General features: G+C 40.2%; 1 protein-coding gene across 1 annotated transcript; it reads right to left on the bottom strand.

Annotated features, from left to right (window-relative positions):
* Window positions 1–11,721: 11,721 nt before the first annotated feature.
* LOC132777829 (zinc finger protein 524-like) lies at window positions 11,722–18,720 on the bottom strand. Its single transcript, XM_060780311.2, has 2 exons — window positions 18,542–18,720; window positions 11,722–13,474 (listed from the first exon to the last, which is right to left on the bottom strand). The coding sequence occupies exon 2, from the start codon at window positions 13,430–13,432 to the stop codon at window positions 12,308–12,310; it is 1,125 nt and encodes a 374-aa protein (XP_060636294.2). The 5' UTR covers window positions 13,433–13,474; window positions 18,542–18,720; the 3' UTR covers window positions 11,722–12,307.
* Between the last annotated feature and the right edge of the window lie 3,257 nt (window positions 18,721–21,977).

Raw genomic sequence — 21,977 nt, 5'->3', positions numbered from 1 at the left:
TTTGTTCCCACATTGTTACCTCTGCACAATGATAGTCTTTTGATCTATTGCTTTTTATAAGTATGATTTTTAATCATTTTTATTGCTAGATCTGAATAACCTATAATATTAATCGGTCTGTTTTCGTTCCGAAACAGCACGGGAAGAACGTGCCAAAACATGGATAGTTTTCGGCTTGGAGGGGTTACCAGCCAAAAACTATTTATATACAACGTTTATACTATTTTATTTTTAATACGGCATCTATAAATCATGTAATTTACTTACATTGATAAAATTCTATAATTTCTTTTTCAACTTTTTCGTCGTTAACGCAGTCGTCCATTTTTTATCCTCTCTCTCTTGCTAGTGTGACTGCTCTGCCTGTTGAATTCTGTCAACAGCGAGAGTACGCTCGCATCGCTGCCCTAGCAAAGGGAAAACCACGCGGCCGCGGAGAAATAGGCGGAGAAAGAGGCGGAGTCTTCGACGTCATCGGTCATGCTGGCACAGTTTGCTCTCCCAAGACGCTAGTTTGCGGCGGCTCTAAGACTTCCTCTCACATATTTATACATGGCCTTCATCATGTCTCCTCTTAGCCTTCTCTTTTGCAGGCTAAACATGCCCAGCACTTTAAGCCGCTCCTCATAGGGCTTGTTCTCCAGACCCCTGATCATTTTAGTTGCCCTCCTCTGGACACACTACAGCCTGTCAATATCTCTCTTCAATTGTGGTGCCCAGAACGGGACACAATATTCCAGGTGTGGTCTAACCAAGGCAGAATCCTGTCTCCTGTGCTTTACTAATAATGTAATGTAATATAATATAATGTATATACATATAGTATTTATAATATTATAATGTAATACAATATAATACTACTAATAATAATACAATATTATAATTATATATTTTATATTACATGTAATATTACTAATATTACAATATAATGGTATAGTACAATATGGTAATATATAATACTGATATTGTACTATGCTAATAATATAATATATTGTATGTATATATATATATGTTGTAAGCCACTCTAAGTCCCCTTCGGGGTAAGAAGGGCGACATATAAATGTCATAAATAAATAAATAAATAAACTAAGAGCGAATCTACGACAGTGATGCCCCAACTCCTCTTCCAAGTTTTTGTTTTTTTACTTCAGCTCCCAGAAAGCTCAGCTGCCTTGGCCAATGATCTGGGTTTCTGGGAGTTGAAGTCCAAAACACTTAGCAGACTGAGTTTAGCGGGCACTAGAACAGGCATGGGCCCTCCGGGTGTTTTGGACTTCAACTCCCACAATTCCTAACAGCCTTTTCTGCCCATTTAGCACAGGGATTTAGGTTCTTAACAACTCAGGTGATTCTCAAACTAGTCTTCCAGGGGTTTTGTACTTCAAGTCCCAACAGCCTTAGCTGCTTTGGCCCATAATTAGGCATTCTGTGTGATGAAGTCTTGAGCCTATTCTACACTGCCATATAAAATCCAGATTATCTGTTTTGAACTGGGTTATATGGCAGTGTAGACTGATATAATGTGGATTATCTGCTTTGATCATTTGGATTATATGGCAGTGTAGAAGAGGCTTAAGACATACTTTATTTTTATTTTATTACTTTGAATATTGTGCATTAAGTAGATTTTAGATTTTAAATGCATCATGTGTCATTGTTTTTAGTGTTTTATTGTCTTTGCTTAATGTTTTATTATTTGCTTATGAGTTTTACTGTTATATTTGTATGTTGTTGTTTGTTGCGGCCTTGGCCATTGTAAGCCGCATCGAGTCCTTCGGGAGATTTTGCGGGGTATAAATAAAGTTAATAATAATAATAATAATAATAATAAAGTACATATATCTGGGGCGCCTTCCATACAGCTGAATAAAAACCCACATCTGCTTTGAACTGGAATGTATTACAGTGTGGACTCAGATAACCTAGTTCAAAGCAGATATTGTGGGGGTTTTCTGCCTTGATATTCTGGATTCTGTTCTGTATGCACACAGAAGACTGGACAACTTGGAAGGTGCTGAACTGACTGCGCTCTGGTACCATGACATGCAGAGTCAATCTTAAGAAATGCAGCTACAAAGTGGAATCCACGACATGTGAGTGTGGAGAAGAGCAAATCACAGACCACTTACTACAATGCAGTCCAAGCCCTGCCATATTCACAATGGAGGATCTTCTTACAGCGACACCAGAGGCACTCGAAATGGCCAGCTTCTGGTCAAAGGAAATTTAGTATAATGCCAAGTTTGTTTGTGGTTTTTCTATATATTATTGCTGTATTCTCAGTTCGTGTCTGACATGATAAATAAATAAATATGGCCAGGGTGTTTTTCAACTTGTGGAAACTGATAAGAATAACCTTAAAAATCAGTACATGGAAGAAGAATTTTGAACTCTTGAAATGTGTTCCTCATTGAAAAGATATCTTTTTTAAAAGTAGTCAAATAAAATAGAAGCTACATAGGCAGGTGGAGATAATTAAGATGTAACTTTATATGGCCAAGTGAATTTTTGGCTGTTGGAGATCTAAGGGCTAGCCATACAGAAATAAAGCCATCCAGGAAAAGAGCTTATCGCCTTCTTTAAAAGGGACATTTAGAAAGATAATATAATCTACTTTGCAGCCTGAAGATTGGGCCCTTGGGCCAGTTTACATACTTTCATTTAAAAAAGTACAGCTACTGTAATTCTCCAATCCAATAGATCTAGCTAGAGCAGACTCGCGGAAACAATGAGATATACATAGTTTCAAATTACAGGAAAGGAAATTCCACCTGAACACTAGGAAGAACTTCCTGACTGTAAAAGCTGTATGGCAGTGAAACTCTGCCTCAGACTGTGGTGGAAGCTCCTTCCTTAGAAACTTCTCAACAGATGCTGGATGGCCTTCTATCGGGGGTGTTTGATTGTGTTTTCCTTCATGGCAGGGGGTTGGACTAAATGGCTCCTGTGGTCTCTTCCAACTTTATTATTCTATCTAGCAACTGGTTTGATGGGTCTGTTCTGTTTAAGACTAGAAGTTCAATTTAATTCTTACTGTACGATAAAGAGACAGACACCTCCTTAAGTTCTGAGCATATCTAATATTTTCTTTTCTTTTTTTTTTTTTTGAGATTTGTTAAGCTTGGGGATAAGAGAAAATGGGGTTGAAGACTTTGTGAAATATCTCTTTGTTTTTTGAAGAGTTGGGTCTTAAGTACATGCTTAACACTAGATGACTGGAGCCGTAACTTATACCCATTATTATCTGAACACTGTGGACTTCCATGTTGTTTCACCTGAGATAAGATGCCATTCAGGATGGGAAACTTGGTTCACCAGATCTTCTTCCCAACTACCCACTCAGGTATAGTTTACCAATAATGACTCTGGCTTGCCATTTTAAGGGCCAGCTTACAGGAACAGTGTTAAACTACATGGATTTGTAGTTTCAGTTCAAACACTACCAGAAACATAATAGAACAATTTGTAACTTTTTAAATGACAGTGACCACCTTGCTGGAGTTGCCAGATTAAATACTGAAGTGAGCTTCTGTACCTTTAGCAGTTGTGTGGAAGAGAACATTTTGGCAGGTGTTGTGATGCAATCGGTAATAAGCAACAGCCATCAAAATGTCAACTTTTGCACCAATGTTAAAGCCACTTTCTAGTTTTTACTCTGGAAACCTTCCTTCCTTCCAACAAATACAAAATAATCCAAACCAGAAACAATCACTAGAAGTGCTGTTTCACTGTTTCGGACCATCTTCCATGATGGGGAATAAACAGCTGGCAAAGGCATAGCATGCGCATACATACACAGACACTCTCTCCCACATACATATATATAGTTTCATCTATGTAATTTAGTAATTTATTGGATATTTGTGTTCATTTTTTAAAAAATTGTACTCTGCCTCGAACCATCAGGAGAGGTTGGTAATAAATAAAATGGGTGCTGTTCCATTATTGTTATTATCATCATTAACATTATCATTATAATTATTGGAGCCCCGGTGGGGCAGTGGGTTAAACCCCTGTGCCAGCAGGACTGAAGACTGACAGGTCGCAGGATCGAATCCGGGGAGAGGCAGATGAGCTCCCTCTATCAGCTCCAGCTCCTCATGCGGGGACATGAGAGAAGCCTCCCACAAGGATGATAAAACATAAAAAAAAATCATCCAGGCATCCCCTGGGCAACGTCCTTGCAGACGGCCAATTCTCTCGCACCAGAAGCGACTAGCAGTTTCTGAGGTCGTTTCTGACACCAGCAATACATGGAGAGAGAGTTGCCAGATGTACAACCTGGGTTTAGAAAAGGCAGAGGAACGAGAGACCAGATTGCCAATATCCTCTGAATAATGGAGAAAGGTTGGAAGTTTCAGAAAAAAACATCTATTTCTGTTTTATTGACTATTCTAAAGCCTTTGACGGTGTGAATCATAATAAATTGTGGCAAATTCTTGGTGGTATGGGGATCCCAAGTCACCTTGTCTATCTGTTTAAGGAATCTGTGTAACGACTAAGTAGCAACAGTAAGAACTGAACATGGAACAACAGACTGGTTCGAGATTGGGAAAGGCATACAGCAGGTTTGTATACTTTCACCAAACCTATTCAACTTTTATGCAAAACACATCATGCGATGTGCAGGACTTGATTAATCCAAGGCTAGAGTTAAAACTGCTGGACACAACATTAACAACCTTAGATATGCAGATGATACCACTTTGATGGCTGAAAGCGAAGAGGAGCTGAGGAGCCTTCTAACCAAGGTGAAAGAAGAAAGTGCAAAGCTGGGTTGCAGTTAAACATAAAAAACAAGATTCTGGCAACCAGACTGATTGATAACCGGCCAATAGAGGGAGAAAACGTGGAGGCAGTGACAGACTTTGTATTTCTAGGTGCAAAGATTACTGCAGATGCAGACTGCAGCCAGGAAATCAGAAGACGTCTACTTCTTGGGAGGAGAGCAATGACCAATCTCAATAAAATAGTGAAGAGTAGAGACATCAAACTGGCAACAAAGATCCGCAAAGTTAAAGCAATGGTATTCCCTGGTTGTAAGAGCTGGACCATAAGGAAGGCTAAGCGAAGGAAGATGGATGCTTTTGAACTGTGGTGCTGGACGAAAATCCTGAGAGTTCCTTGGACCGCAAGAAGATCAAACCAGTCCATTCTCCAGGAAATAAAGCCCAACTACTCATTGGAGAGAAGGATATTAGAGGCAAAGATGAAGTACTTTGGCCACATAATGAAAAGACGGGAAAGCTTAGAGAAGACAATTATGCTGGGAAAAATGGAAGGAAAAAGGAAGAGGGGCCAACAAAGGGCAAGATGGATGGATGGATGGTATCCTTGAAGTGACTGGCTTGATTCTGAAGGAGCTGAGTGTGGCCACAGCTGACGGGGAGCTCTCGCGTGGGCTAGTCCATGAGGTCCCGAAGAGTCAGAAGCGACTGAATGAATAAACAACAACAAAATATTTGTATATATGTACAGTAGACTTTCAGTTAACTTGAACAGAAGCAACCAGAATTCTCAAACAACCAGCAAAAATATTATAAAAATTGGGTTGTTGTAGTTTTTTTAGGCTATATGGCCATGTTCTAGAGGCATTCTCTCCTGATGTTTTGCCTGCATCCGTGGCAAGCATCCTCAGAGGTAGTGAGGTCTGTTGGAACTAAGAAAATTGGTTTATATATCTGTGGAATGACCAGGGTGGGACAAAGAACTCTTGTCTGTTGGGGCTAGGTGTGAATGTTTCAACTGACCACCTTGATTAGCATTTGATGGCCTGGCAGTGCCTGGGGCAATCTTTTGTTAAGAGGTGATTACATGTCCTCGATTGTTTCCTATCTGTTGTTTTACTGTTGTAATTTTAGAGTTTTTTTTTTAATACTGGTAGCCAGATTTTGTTCATTTTCATGGTTTCATCCTTTCTGTTGAAATTGTCCACATGCTTGTCCCAGTGATTCTGGCCATGAAAGCCTTCGACAATCTATATAAATAAAAATGTAATGTTCGTTTGAGGGATTGACAGAACTCAAAACCTACAGGACGAATTGACACCAGATTTGGACACAAGACACCTAACAACCCAATGCATGTCCTTCACTCAAAAAAAAATAATAATGATTTTGTCATTTGGGAGTTGTAGTTGCTGGGATGTATAGTTCACTATAATCACAGAGCATTCTGAACCCCACCAATGATATAATTGGGCCAAACCTCCCACACAGAACCCCCATGTGGGCCACAGCAACGCGTGGCAGGGGATGGCTAGTACATTATAAAAATTAAAATTAAATCTATTTTAGGGGAACTGTTGCATTAAGTTATGTTTGTCTTTATTTGCTTTTAATTATGGTATTTCAATATTAAGATCAAGTCATTACTGAGGTCATGGCATGGCATAGTATAGGGTATAGTATTCGTTAAGTCTTATTTTAATAGTAACTCTCAAGCAACCAGAAATCACACTTATCTGTCATCTAAGAATCCCCATGGGTGGCGGTTAACTGAGAGTCTCCTGTATATAGAGTATCTTGGAGATGGATGCCAAGGCTAAATAATAAATTCATGTGTTTCATGTGCACCTTATAAGACACATAGTCTAAAGCAGTGGTTCTCAACCTGGGGTCCCCAGATGTTTTTCACCTACAACTCCCAGAAATCCCAGCCGGTTTACCAGCTGTTAGGATTTCTGGGAGATGAAGGCCAAAAACATCTGGGGACCCCAGGTTGAGAACCACAGGTCTAAAGGCATGTTTATACAATATTGCATGAAATGAAGTTTGTATACAGTGAACCATTGGAAACCAAAGGTGTTACTGTCTCGGTGTGGACCATTTCAAGAGTTCTTGTGGGTTTTTTCGGGCTATAGGGTCATGGTCTAGAGAGGCATTCTCTCCTGACGTTTCGCCTGCATCTATGGCAAGCATCCTCAGAGGTAGTGAGGTCTGTTGGAATTTTTTTTTTTGGTCGTGTCAGGAGCAAGTCACTTCTGGTGTGAGAGAATTGGCCGTTTGCAAGGACGTTGCCCAGGGGACGCCTGGATGATTTGATGTTTTTATCATCCTTGTGGGAGGCTTCTCTCATGTCCCCGCATGAGGAGCTGGAGCTGATAGAGGGAGCTCATCCGCCTCTCCCCAGATTCGAACCTGCGACCTGTCGGTCTTCAGTCCTGCCGGCACAGGGGTTTAACTCACTGCGCCACCGGGGGCTCCTGTTGGAAATAGGACAATGGGTTTATATATCTGTGGAATGGCTGGGGTATATATAAACCCATTGTCCTAATTCCAACAGACCTCACTACCTCTGAGGATGCTTTGCCATAGATGCAGGCAAAACATCAGGAGAAATGCCTCTAGAACATGGCCCTATAGCCCGAAAAAACCTACAAGAACCTAGTGATTCCAGCCATGAAAGCCTCCGACAATACATTTCAAGAGTATTTTGAATTTTGCAATTCTGGAGAAGGGAACCTGATTCCACTAGTGATTTAGCCGTCTCAAAACATGGTGCCCACAGTTGGTTTCCATGATTTAATTTTTTTTAACTGTTCACATCCCTGTGGCTTAGAAAAAAAAAAGAATGAAAGGAAAGATAGAGATGTGATAGTGCAGGCTTTCATTTAATCCTGCCGCAGCCTTCGCAGCCGCCGCAGCCAAGGCCTTGAGGCCCTTCTTAACAAAGATTCGGCTTGTAACAACCCAACTGTGCGCTCAAGGTGGTCTCCATGGCAACAAAGATAACTTGGAGGCCTGGGCAGACATGAGAGCCCTGGAGGTAGTTCAAGGCAAAAGCCTGGCTCCATCCCTCCCACTCTGAGGATGTTTGCTGAGGGAAGGAGGGAGGAAAAGAGCCAGTATTGAGGGGTGGGGACCTGCCAGGGCAGACGACATGGCTTTGGTGAAGCAGGGCACCATATTTTACCATGATAGCCAGGCTTCAGATTTGGGGAAATTGACTATATTCCATTCTATCACCAAGGGGGAGAAAAGCAGTGGGGGAAAGGACATATAAATCGCTAGAAAGGAAGCAGTCTAACCTATCTTCCAGCCCTGGTGATATAAGACTATATCAGGATGTCATATTTTTAATAGGAGTGATTTGCACACTCAGTCTCTTACACTGCTGTCTGCTATGGAGATTTTTTTTGTCATGTCAGGAGCGCCTTGAGAAACTGCTAGTCGCTTCTGGTGTGAGAGAATTGGCCGTCTGCAAGGACGTTGCCCAGGGGACGCCCGGATGATTTTTTGATGTTTTATCATCCTTGTGGGAGGCTTCTCTCATGTCCTCGCATGAGGAGCTGGAGCTGATAGAGGGAGCTCATCCGCGCTCTCCCCGGATCCGAACTTGCGACCTGTCGGTCTTCAGTCCTGCCGGCACAGGGGTTTAACCCACTGTGCCACCGCAGAGATGAGAAATGGCCTTCATAACAGCAGTTGGTAGGAACCGCTGACATAAGTTGAACTCCAAACCTTGGCCTTCCTTTTAGGACTCAAAAAAGGCAGGATTAAAGCCTTTATGATTAACAGAGTGAGGGGAGAAGGCATTGTATGTGCATTTGGATGTCTTATATCCCTATTTACATATAGAACACAGATATCTATTACTAAGATACATAAAGTATTATGTTATTGTTGTTGAAACTTCAAATATGATGTCATATGACAGATTTATTACTTATAAACACAATAAAGAGGAACAACTTCTCTTAGTCATGGATAAATATCCATATTCATTAAATGTATTGTCGAAGGCTTTCATGGCTGGAATCACTACGTTCTTGTGGGTTTTTTCGGGCTATATGGCCATGTTCTAGAGGCATTTTCTCCTGATGTTTCGCCTGCATCTATGGCAACCATCCTCAGAGGTAGTGAGGTCTGTTGGAATTAGGAAAATGGGTTTATATATCTGTGGAATGACGGGTGGGGCAAAGAGCTCTTCTCTGCTGGAGCCAGGTGTGAATGTTTCAACTGACCACCTTCATTAGCATTTGAAGGCCTGGCTGAGCCTGGGGGAATCTTTTGTTGAGAGGTGTTAAGATGTGCCTGGTTGTTTCCTCTCTGCTGTTTTGCTGCTGTAATTTTAGAGGTTTTTTTTAATACTGGTAGCCAGATTTTGTTCATTTTCATGGTCTCCTCCTTTCTGTTGAAATTGTCCACATGCTTGTGGATTTCAATGACATATTCATTTAGATAAACATAATAGTCCAATCTGTCTGATGATTTAAAGAGTCACTTTTAGATGTTTTTGAAGGACTATTTGTGGCATCCAAGGTTGTGTCAAGAAGAGTTCTACACGGTGACCAGGTTACAACAAGGTATCCCGGGTGTAGTTCCTTGATTCGGTGTTGGTGATGAAAACATCTTCTTCAGGTAATGAATTCTTCTTAATATTTCAACAGGAAACAAGTCTCTGATACTACAATTACATGTATTAAGAAGAATTCATAATACTTTGTGTATATTATACCCCTATTTGCCAGGGTCCTTAGTACACTAATTCAAGCATACACACACTTCACTTCAACAAAAGGCTCATCTCTGCCAAAGCTTTTTGGGTTTGGCATCTTAGGCTTTTGAGGCAAGATGTGGATAAATTTTTGGATAGGATTCAGGAGCATTTTTAAAGAGGACTGAAACTGGCTACAAGGAAGGTGGTTACAAGAATGGTCACGTAGCTCCTTTCTCCAGATGACCACACCTATTCTGCAGTTTGGGAAGGTGATTATTGGTTTCTACCTACATTCTTCTCATTCTATGATCTGCTGTCATGATGATGCATAGAGAGCAATCTCAATCAACTCTCTTTCTTTGCATATATTTCTCCACCATCAGTTGGGACTTTTATCTAAAGCCACATGGCTGCTGCTCCAGGTCCAAAACCAACTATTAATGTCTCACTTTATACGCCAGATTGACACCCCATTTGCTCTAAACCTCTTCAAGCCATCAGCTGGAATTTTCTGCCATGCCACTGTGGTACATCCAGCCTCAATGCAATGAATTGCAATACTGAACAGTAATGGTTGCTTTCGAACTGTTACCACATTGCTTCTTAATCCTTTTTAAAGAGACATGCTTCAGAAAAGAATTGCAAGAAATTGGCCTTTTTCACATGGCATTCATGCCTGAAATTAGGCAGCTCCGGTTGTGAAGAAGCAAAGGAACACTAACCAAGAGTACAAGAATTTGACCTTGAATGTAGGTCACTGAATGTTTGCTGGGAAACTGTGCATCAGGGCAGAGCTGAGCACATATCAAACCCAAGAGAAGAAAGGGGAAAGGAGATGCCATTCAACTTATTAGATGCTGATCATACTCATTATTTATCTAATATGTACAAACTGATTTATGCAAATCTGACACACATTATATTTTAGTGTTTCTCCTCAATTTTGCAGAAATTGCCCATATCCTCTTCTAGCAATTTCTTGTATCAAAAATCTAAAGCATATTTCTAACAGGCGATGCACAATCCAATAACACATTCCTTTGCCACTCATCTCAGCGAAGCCCAGCTTCCTTGTTTCCTTCTATCTGGACCTCTTATGCACCCTTTTACTGTGAAGGATGCTTTCGTTATGTTCAGAGAGACAATCTACAGATTGGCCTCTGTAAGTAGGCATTGGCAAGGCTTGTTCCTTCTCCATTTCCCTCCAAATAAATTGCTCCAGGAATGAGAATGGCTATTGAAAACAGAGAAGTACTTTCCCCACAGCCTTGTGCTCTTGATCTTAGAGAATGCCAAAGACCAATGAAAAGAAAAAGGGTGTCGATTAGAAACCTATTTCTCTGTTGGTGTGAAATAAAGAGGAGAAACGCAAAATTGTTTGTTCAGCAGAGTTGAGATTTTGAGAAATGTTGGCTACCACAATACATCTTTACTACAAAAGTAAGCCAAATTAACCAACACGCCACTAATCCTCTGCAAAGAACCTTGGTAAACAACATTCTGTGAAAAGATAAGAGGTACTATTCTTTAAAAAGTCTAGTATGCCCAGATATCCTTAAGGGAAGCTTGGACAGTTAATGCTTGTGATGCAGCTACAATGTTGGCAGATCTACCCTGTTCATCCTTTTGTCACAATCTTGTCTTACAATACATATGGCATTCAGGATCACGCAGTGGCCTAATACTTTAGCACATTTATTTAGAAGTAATTCTAGCTGATCAGTATGGGAGTTACTTTCCAATCTGTGTACTTAGAACTGTGGTGCCAACCTCACCTCCTCTTGCTGCTGGTATATGCACAGTTAAGAAGGGAAAGCCAGATTTATGTTCTCCTTCACCTTGCATTCCCTTCAATTTTTCACAGATGAAAATCACAAAGATGGTACATAATCCCATACATAGAGCCAGTGTGGGTACAGTGTTGGTCTAGCACTTTCGGAGACTAGGATTTGCAGCCCCATTCAGTCAAGCAAACCGACTGGCTAACCTTATGCAAGTCTGATGCTCTCAGCCTTAGAGGAAGGCAATGGCAAACCTCCTGTAAATAGATCTTGCAAGAAAAACCCTACATTTTGGTTGCCATAAATGAGATCTGACTTGAAGGTGCATAACAACCATCTCACATTTAGCCATACGTTCACTCTCCCTCTTGCTCTAAATCTGTTGCACTACTACTAAAGTCTGCAAGGAGCGAGAAAATATCTCCTAGCTATTGATAACATTTCCTGGATGGATGTGGTAGTATGGGAAGAGGGGGAAAAACACAACACACCAAGGCTATTGTTCTTTTGCATATGTTATTTCATTGAAATGTATGAGAACTGAAAATGCCCCATTCCACAAAGGCTGATCTTAAATGGCAAACTTAAAAAACAACAACTTGGAAATGGACAATTTATCTTGCAGAAGATTACCGAATATCAACATTTTGTTTGGTACAATTATGAGAGGAGCATAATTATCTCACCACTCATTTGTCTGGAAAATCACAAGATACTTAACAGAACAAAATTCCCTGTTCCATTTCTTCCACCCTGTAGAGAGGTTAATACAGGAGGCTCTTCCTCCAATCCAACAAGAGCTCTGGATATCATGATATATTCATTCACAGCAGTGGACAGCCATGATGCTCTGTCCACAAACAGAAATCTCCAGTCTTTGGCAATGCTATTGCATTGATATTCCAAGTCCTGCAATATTCTAGAACAGTCCTGGAAGTTAGAGTCTCATCCTTATTTTCATGTCCATCTTGAGGGGGGAAAGTCTCAGTGCCATTGCAAAGTTCTAAGTCCTTTTAGATAAACTGCAAGGCAAAATTGCAGCTTCCCGTTTGCCTTCATTCCTGGTGCCCCAAGGTTTTGTGCATTTATGGGGGTTGTATCCCAGGTTTGTCTTTGTCCTTGATATGTTCAGTCTCAGGCAGGTGTGAAATGATTATGGGACTGTTTCCTCTTCCACCTTCTACAGCTTCCCCCCACTGGTTCCCCTCCCCAACGCAATCCTCTGATGCTTCATTGTTCCAGCTATTGCCAAGGTCCTCTGTCCCCCAGTCACCACTTCCAGACACCATTTCTGATTCCCAGTCTCCTGCGGTAGTCCAGCTGCCGCCTCCTTCCTCAACTGAGCGCTGGTAGTAGGTCTCCCGGGCGTGCTTCCGCTTGGCGTGCCGGCGGAGGGTGTTGCGTTCTGTGAAGCGCAGCCGGCAAATCTGGCACTGGTAGGGCTTCTCTCCTGTATGGACTCGTTGGTGGCGCAAGAGCTCACCTGATTCTCGGAAACCTTTGCGGCAGACCGGGCAGCTAAAGGGTCGTTCACCAGTATGGATGTGCTTGTGTCGCTGAAGATGCGAGGAGCGCTTGAAGGCCTTGCCACACTCGCGACACACATATGGTTTGCTCTCTGAGTGGGTGATGCTGTGGCGCTCCAAGTCCGACTGGTATAGGAACGTCCGTAGGCAAATGGGGCAAAAGTACAGCTGCCGTGGTGGTGGGGCTGATGCCAGCAGCTCCGGCTCTGAGGACTGCATCTGCCCAGCCAGCTCTGCCTCCTGTCGGGAGACTGTGTGGGGCACTCCTTCAGCATCAATCAACACCAGGGACCCCTCGTCATTGGCATCTCCTCCTCCCTGCTGACCCCGTTGCTTGGAGTTAGGAGCGGAAGCCTGTGCATTGGATCTTCCCCCTTTGTTTCTGGTCAGTGCTGAATGCAGCTTTGGCCCCCATAGAGCAATGCTGTAGATCTCTGGGTGGGGAGGTCTGTCCTCTATAGCGATATGATTCGTGGGGATGTCATTGGTCAGTGGGTTCTGCATATAGTGTGACCAAGGAAGTGTGGGGCAGGTTTCTATCACCTGGTCCTCAAACCCGACGCTGCCGTGGTTGTCCGGTCTTGACCAATCACTCCCGCCGGGCACCAGCACTCGGGCCTTTGCCTGCAGCTCTGCTGGATGCCCATCACCTCTGTCGACATGCCACCTGTGAGATGGCTCCATTCGGCACCAGGAACAAGAGCACGTTCAGCTACAGAGACATCGCTGCAGAGATGGAGAACAGTGACAAGCTCAGTGCCGTCTACTAGAAAGTATTCCCCACCCCAGAAATTCAACTTGTCACCTTAAACTTATAACCACTATGATCACTGGCTTTGAAGCCATAAGCGTACATGACAAGCATTCCTTCTGGAAAACTTGCTGCTTTGAATTATAGTAGCAAAAATGCAGAAAGGCACCTTAGAGACTGGAGGAGCAAGATTTACTTGGAAGTAGACACTACTGAATACAAAAGGTCTGACTTGCAAATAAACATATACAGGACTGGGTTATAAATAGTGAAATCATGAAGTTCAATTCCACAGCATTTTGTGTTTGTTAATCCTTGCTTTAAAGTAAGTTCAGATCTAAAACAGAGGTGCATGTGTGTGTTTATCCAGAGAGTCACTGAGATGTTTGAATCTCTCTGTGTGTACAATTAGTTTGAAAATATACACTGACTTGTGGGTGTGCCTAGGGACTCATGCATAAATGGAACTCTGCTCAGTTATTTCTGCAATTGTGATTAATCTTAGTGGTTCGAGCTTATATGTTTTGATGTTAACTTCTTCTGATGTGGATGTAGGCACACATGTCTTTTTGCAATACATTTAGGAGCAGAACAATGTACGTAATAGTTGTACATGGGAGCACTGTAACAAATACATGGCATGGACTACATCCACAAGATAGTTTGCATTTACTGTATATACTCAAATATAAGCCTAGTTTTTGAGCCCTTTTTTAAGGCTGAAAACATCCCATTCGGCTTATACTTGAGTCAAGATTATTTATTATTTAACTCTATTATTATTATTATTATTATTATTATTATTATTATTATTGCATTTATCATTTTACTCTATTATTATTATTACTACATTTATTATTTTACTCTATTATTATTGGAAGGATACGCAAGCACATTTACACTGAAAAAGATTAGTATCATGGTTTAATCAGAGTTAGACAGTCTTATCTGTAATTTACATCAAATTACAGTTTGATGTAAATATTCAAAAACATTTAACCTACTGATGCCCCAAATTAATGTCATAGTATTGGAATCTATTTTTATTTTGGAATTTACCAGTAGCTGCTGCATTTCTCACCTTCGGCTTATACTCGAGTCAATACGTTTTCCCAGTTTTTTGTGGTAAAATTAGGTGCCTCGGCTTATATTCGGGTCATTTTATATTCAAATATATACGGTACTTATGACAGAGATGAAGTACTGCACTACATTCAAAATCAGGTATTTTCAATATTCTCCCTCTGCCTTTCAATGTGTTTTTCAATGAAGTGAGGATTATGAACAGCATTAGCAACTGTCAGTAAGAAAGCAAAGTTGATTTCTATTCCAGATTAAATGAGAGGAACTACAAGCTGATTCATACATTGAGAGTGAGGGGCACAACACTGACCCAAATAGGATGGAAGAAAATAATAATAATAATAAAGCAATGAGATTAATTACTAACTTGCATTCTTTACATTGAAAACAATTCTACAATTAATTATTTATCACACCTTTGGAATTAGAGCTTTGTCATTAATAAATGTTAAGGAAAATAACTAGGACATTTCAATATGTACTCTCAAAAACTCTATTTCCCAAGGTTCTTTGGAGAATGCCATCAATTCCAAGGTACATAGGATACCACTTGCACAAACTAATATGCTTATCAGTTGGGAATTACCTCTTGCCATTACCCAGGAAAAGGATGGCCAGTGGTAATTCCCAATTGATAACACTGGACCCTCCTGAGTTTGGATTGCAATTCCCAGAAGTCTCAGCAAATAGCAAAGGACTATAGGAACAGTATTTTTAAACATCTGAAGGTTCCCAGCCACTGGTTTAGAAATTGAGACCAACATAGCAGATATTTCTAGATACTACGGCCAAGGTGCAGACAGTAGGGCTTAAATGTGAATGGGTTCTCCTATGGAACCCATTTCCAAGTAGTCCTTGAAGGAGGTTAAGATCTTCTGGGAAGGCCCTGCTCTCAGTCCCACCTGCTTTGCAAGTGCGGTTGGCGGGGATGAGAGACACGGCCCCTCAGCTCTGGAACTCTCTCCCCAGCGAGATTAGATCAGTGCCCATCTTCCTGGCCTTTAGAAAGAGAACAAAGGTATTGAACCAAGCTTTTGATTAGTAAAGTAATGCAGTAAAAGAAGCAAATAGGGAATATGTGCAATCGACATTAGAATGGCTTGGATCATGTGATTTTAATTATTGTATTTCATATTTTAAATGTCCTTTTTCTTATCTTATAGTGAATTGTCCTATTGATTTTATGCTGAATTATATGGTGTTGATTTGTGATTTAGTTTACGTATGTAAGGCATTAAATTTTGCCATTATTTCTGTGTAAACCGCTTTGAGTCCCCCCAGGGGTGAGGAAAGCAGTATATAAATACTGCAAATAAATAAATAAATAAATAAATAAATAAATAAAATCCCCAACTCAACATTAATATGTTTTTACTGGCTTCCCTTGATAAAGAATGGTTTCCTATATTCTGCAAGTATTTCCTCCAAACTCTGTGATTCCAGTTCTACCATATTACGCTGAAATGCTGAACAGAACCAATCACAGATTCAATTATATTATACATATACATTTATAATTTGGACATATTCTAGTGGATTCAAATTTGAATTTTGAAAATTTTCAAAAGTCTATTTGGAAATTTCACGGTGAGAAATACTTAATGATGACAACAATATTACCCTTAGCCAGGCATGGGAAAACTTCAGCCCTCCAGGTAGTTTGAACTTCAACTCTCACAATTCTGGCTGTTAGAAATTGTGGGAGTTGAAGTCCAAAACACCTGGACGGCCGAAGTTTGCCCATGCCTGCCCTTAGCTCTAAACCGAGTCGAAGGAAAGCAATCACATTATGCATCAAGTTGACAAATCTGGTTCTTTTGCACTTTTATAAACAAGCAAAAACTAATGAGTACAACAGCAGCCACTACTGGAAATGTTTGGTGACTGTAGACATGAATGAAAAGAGCACACATTAAAATATTGAATTAGGGAAAGATGCCCCAAAACCTCAGCTCTGGCACCATCCCATTCATTTTTCCATCTCATGATGTAATAGTCCTATGTGTTTTTAAGACTGAAAAAAGAGAGAAATAGGGGTCCTTCAAGCAGGGTTTGGGGTCCAGCTAAAATTAATTGGACAGTTCTGGCAGAACCACCAGCTTCAGGGCTTGATCCGTACAGTCCTGAGCCAATACATTTTCAAGAATAAGGTAACGGTAAAGGGTTCCCCTTGACATTAAGTCTAGTGTCTGATTCTGGGGGTAGTGTTCATCTCTATTTCTAAGCCAAGCTTTTTCTACTGGAGCATATTTATTTATTTATTTATTTATTTACTGTATTTGTATACCGCCTTTCTCAGCTAATTGGCTACTCAAGGTGGTTTCCAACAAATCAGTATACATAAAACATAATATAGATAAAAAACATTAAACAGTATAAGACATTACAAAAGCAATAAAAACAACATCATCAGCGTCTCGTTATTCTCAAGCATTCTCCAATTCTATTGTCAGAGCATTCGATTTCCTATATTAGCTACTCTGTATTTGTAAATGCTTGCTCGAATAGCCACGTTTTAACTTGCCTCCAAAACATAAAGAGGGAGGAAGCAGATCTGATCTCCCTAGGAAGGGTGTTCCATAGCCGAGGGGCCACCACTGAGAAGACCCTGTCTCTCGTCGCCGCCAAGTGTGCTTGTGACGAAGGCGGGACCGAGAGCAGGGCCTCACCAGATGATCTTAAAGTCCTCAGAGATTCATAAGGGGGAGATACGTAAGGGGAGATACGTATTTAGATATAAATTAATATATGGAATCACTGACAATGCAACTGGACAACGATTTTAGTAAGGAGACACCGAGGATCTTGTTTTTACAGATATATTTGCTTTTTATATTACATTTTAAATACTGAATTGTTTTTATAATTGTTTTAACTGTATTTTGATATTCGTTATGGCATCGAGTCTCTGCCGATTGTGAGCCACCTTGAGTCGCCTCTGGCTGAGAAAGGCAGTATACAAATGCAGTAAATAAATAAATAAAGAGCCAGCATTGCCTGTAGACACCTCCAAGGTCATGTGGTTGGCATGACTGCATGGAGCGCTGTTACCTTCCCACCGAAGCGGTACCTATTGACCTACTCACATTTGCAGTAAATAAATAAATAAATAAAAATCCGGCATTGTCCATAGACACCTCCAAGGTAATGTGGCTGGTATGACTGCATGAAGCGTTGTTACCTTCCCACTGAAGCAGTACCTATTGACCTACTCACATTTGCATATTTTCAAACTGCTAGGTTGGTAGAAGCTAGGGCTAACAGCGGGAGCTCACCCTGCTCCTCGATTCGAACCGCCAACCTTTTGGTCAGCAAGTTCAGCAGCTCGGTGGTTTAATCCGTGGCACCACCGGAGGCTCCAAGACTAAAGTGACACATTCCAGAATGATCTCAAGGGTTTTCAAGGGCTTGGTTTGGGGCAGAAGGAAGAGGGCAATTCTGGGCATGTGCAGAGTGCCCTCCTCTCACCATATACACTGTACAATTAATGCAGTTTGACACCACTTGAATTACAATGGATAAGAGCTATGGAATCCTGAGCGTTGTAGTTTCACAAGGTCTCCTCTGCCAAAGAGTGCAGGTGCTCTCATGGTTCCATGCCACTGAGTCATGGCATTTGAAGTGGTGTCAAACTGCATTCATCCCATAGTGTAGATGCACCCTAGACGAGACAAATAGGTTTGGTTTGTAAGAAGCAAAGGTCTTCTATCCAGTCTAGCTTCTGAGCCTTGCTGTATCAATTCTGCTTTGGAGGCAGCTTGCAGCACTGGAGGCTGGGCATCCAGATGAGCCATGCCACTGCATCTGTCTTCTTCCTCTCACCGGTCTCAGCTAGCCAAGCGAAGGTCCAAAGCGGAAAGCTCCCCCTCCCCATCCATTCCTGCTCCAGGCTGCACTCACTGCCAGTGGAGAGAGGCGGGTACCCACCCAATCCAGCAGAAAGGGGCAGCAGCTATTACCTGTTTTGCATTGTGATCTGCGGCAGCCGAGGGGTTTTCAATGGGGCCGGCGGTGGGTTGGGTGGGGAGAGGAAAGGAGAGGAGAGGAGCCGTCCGATGGGAAACCTCTTTCGCCGCCCGGCCGCTGCAGAACAAAAGAGCTTGGCCGGTCTCAGCTGGGAATCCGGAAGGCGCTAGGACCCAGCAGAGAGGGACATTCCGCCTGGCAGGAGCGGCTCCCGGGTCCTAGAGCCGAGCAGCAAAAAAAAGACAAACCCACCTGGGGTGCCTCTTGTAGAATTACCTATCTATATACTCAAGTAACGGCGCTCCATGCAGTCATGCCGGCCACATGACCTTGGAGGTGTCTATGGACAACGCTGGCTCTTCGGCTTAGAAATGGAGATGAGCACCACACCCCAGAGTCAGACATGACTGGACTTAATGTCAGGGGACTACCTTTACCTTTACCTATACTCAAGTATAAGCCGACCCAAGGCATCCAATTTTACAAAAACTGGGGAAACGTATTGACTCCAGCAGAAGCCGAGGGTGGGAAAAGCAGGAGCTACAGGTAAATTTCAAAATAAAAATAGATACCAATAAAATTACATTAACTGAGGCATCAGTAGGTTAAATGCTTTTAAATAGATACATAAAACTGTAATTTAAGATAACTGTCCAACTCTGATTAAAGCATTATTCTAACCTTCTATATAAAATTGCTTACATATCCTTCCAATAATAATGAAGAGGGTAAAATAATAAAAGTAATGAAAATAATAATAGAGTAAAAGAATGGAAATGTAATAATGACAACAATAGAGTAAAATAATAAATATAATTACAATTACAAATGGAGTAAAATAATAAAAGTAATAATAATAATAATAATAATAATAATAATAGAGTAAAATAATGGTAATGTAATAATGACAACAATAGAGTAAAATAATAAATATAATTACAATTACAAATGGAGTAAAATAATAAAAGTAATAATAATAATAATAATAATAGAGTAAAATAATGGTAATGTAATAATGACAACAATAGAGTAAAATAATAAATATAATAACAATTACAAATGGAGTAAAATAATAAAAGTAATGATAATAAATAGAGTAAAACAATAAAAGTAATAAAAATAATAATAGAGTAAAATAATATAAATGTAATAATAATAGCGTGAAATAATATACATGTAACAATAATAAAAATAATAAATAGTGTAAAATAATAAAAGTAATACAAATAATAATAGAGTAAAATAACAAATATAATAACAACAATAATAAATAGAGTAAAATAATGGAAATGCAATAAGAACAGTAATAATAGAGTAAAATAATGAATGTAATAATATTAGTAAATAGAATAAAATAATAAATGTAATAAAATAATAGCAGAGTAAAATAATGCAAATGCAATAATAATAAAAATAATAAATAGAGTAAAATAATAAAAGTAATAAAAATAATAATAGAGTAAAATAACAAATGTAATAAGAACAATAATAAATAGAATAAAATAATAAATGTAATAATAATAGAGTAACATAATGTAATGGCGCTCCATGCAGTAATGCTGGCCACATGACCTAGGAGGTGTCTACAGACAACGCCGGCCTTTCAGCTTAGAAATGGAGATGAGCACCACACCCCAGGGTCGGACACGACTGGACTTAATGTCAGGGGAAAACCTTTACCTTTAACATAATGTAAATGTAATAATAATAAAAATAATAAATAGAGTAAAATAATAAATGTAATAAAAATAATATAGGCTGGAGTTAAAATTGTTGGATGAAACATCAACAACCTTATATATTCAGATGATACCACTTTGATGGCCGAAAGCGAGGAGGAGCTGAGGAGCCTTCTAACCAAGGTGAAAGAAGAAAGGACAAAAGCTGGCTTGCAATTAAATATATATATATATATATTTAAAAAACCAAGATGATGGCAACCAGACTGCTTGATAACTGGCAAATAGAGGGAGAAAATATGGAGGCAGTGACAGACTTTGCATTTCTAGGCATGAAGATTACTGCAGACGCAGACTGCAGCCAGGAAATCAGGAGACATTTACTTTTTGGGAGGAGAGCAATGACCAAGCTTGATAAAATAGTGAAGAGTAGAGACGTCACACTGGCAACAAAGATCCGCATAGTTACTGTTTTTAACCCTGTGAGAATTGTTTTTGTTTTATTCTGTTGTTTTATTGTTTCTTTTATTTGCCTGAGTTTTTGATGTGTAAACCTCCTCTTGATATGCGAAACTGTAAGAGCAGCAATATCCAAAAGTAAATTATTTCTGGCAGAGAAGGCTTAATGATAAATTCCTTGATTCCATAGCATTGAGACATGGCAGTTAAAGTGGTATCACATTGAATCAATTCTGCAGTGCATAAGCACCCCTGAAGGGGCAAGGTGAAGGTAATGGACAGGTTGCCCTCAGGTCTCTCAAGAGTGGCATCAAATGGCATATATTTTGTTTAGCCAATCTGACTTGTGGAGATGGTTGAAACCACTAGTGGGCAGAATTTTCTAATTCAGTTTTGGGAGTTATGACTGCAAAACACTGGATGCAAATCAGATGGGGATGTATTAGGAATTGCTTTCCTTTTTCTTTTTAAATTACATAATCTGATAAAACAGTTTTTGTTCCAATACATTTGATGGAATTCAAGACATCACAGGACTCAGAGGTTTTCTTCTCACCAGTGGTTGTTAGGATACTACATACACTGTAAGACCAACGGAATAGATCCTAAAGCAAACCAAAACGTAGAAGGTCAAATGACTAAACTGAGACTATATAGGGCACCCATGGCTTCTGCAAGGGTTTGGTTCCAGGACACCTTTGGGTACCAAAATGTGTGGATGCACAAGTATCCAAAGAGCGACTTTTAAATGGCAAAACCAACACTTTGTTTTTGGAACTTAAAAAAATAACCATCTATAGATGATAACTATAAAAATCAAAGAATGCCAATTGTTGCCAATCCTACAACAATACAGGAAATCTAAAGGTGGTTATCCAACCTTAGTTTAAGCAGTATGCGAAAAGGAGACCTCATCACACACTGTTTCACTATCAAACAGACCTCACCATCAGGAAATTTTTCCTAATATCCTGTCACCACCTCCTTTCCTGTAAATTGAATCCATGCATTTGGGTCTTGCCTTTTGGAACAGCTCTGATTAACCTTGCTGTTTCCTATGGGTTATGCTTTTAAATATTTCTAGATGGTTGTTATATCACTTATTCTCAGTTGAGCATCTCCCACCAAATATGTCCCTTTCACACTACACAATTATTGCACTAGTAGTGTGTGTGTGTGTGTGTGTATTTTTATTTAAGTTGCCTGTCAACTTATGCCAACCTCATGAATTTCATTGGGTTTTCTTAGTTAAGGAATATTCAGAGATTATTTGCCAGTTACTTTCTCTGAA

This window comes from Anolis sagrei, chromosome 6, assembly GCF_037176765.1.
Source record: "Anolis sagrei isolate rAnoSag1 chromosome 6, rAnoSag1.mat, whole genome shotgun sequence".
NCBI lineage: Eukaryota > Metazoa > Chordata > Lepidosauria > Squamata > Dactyloidae > Anolis > Anolis sagrei.
The sequence above is the reverse complement of the archived record's forward strand: the minus strand, read 5'-3'. Positions and strand labels throughout refer to the sequence as shown.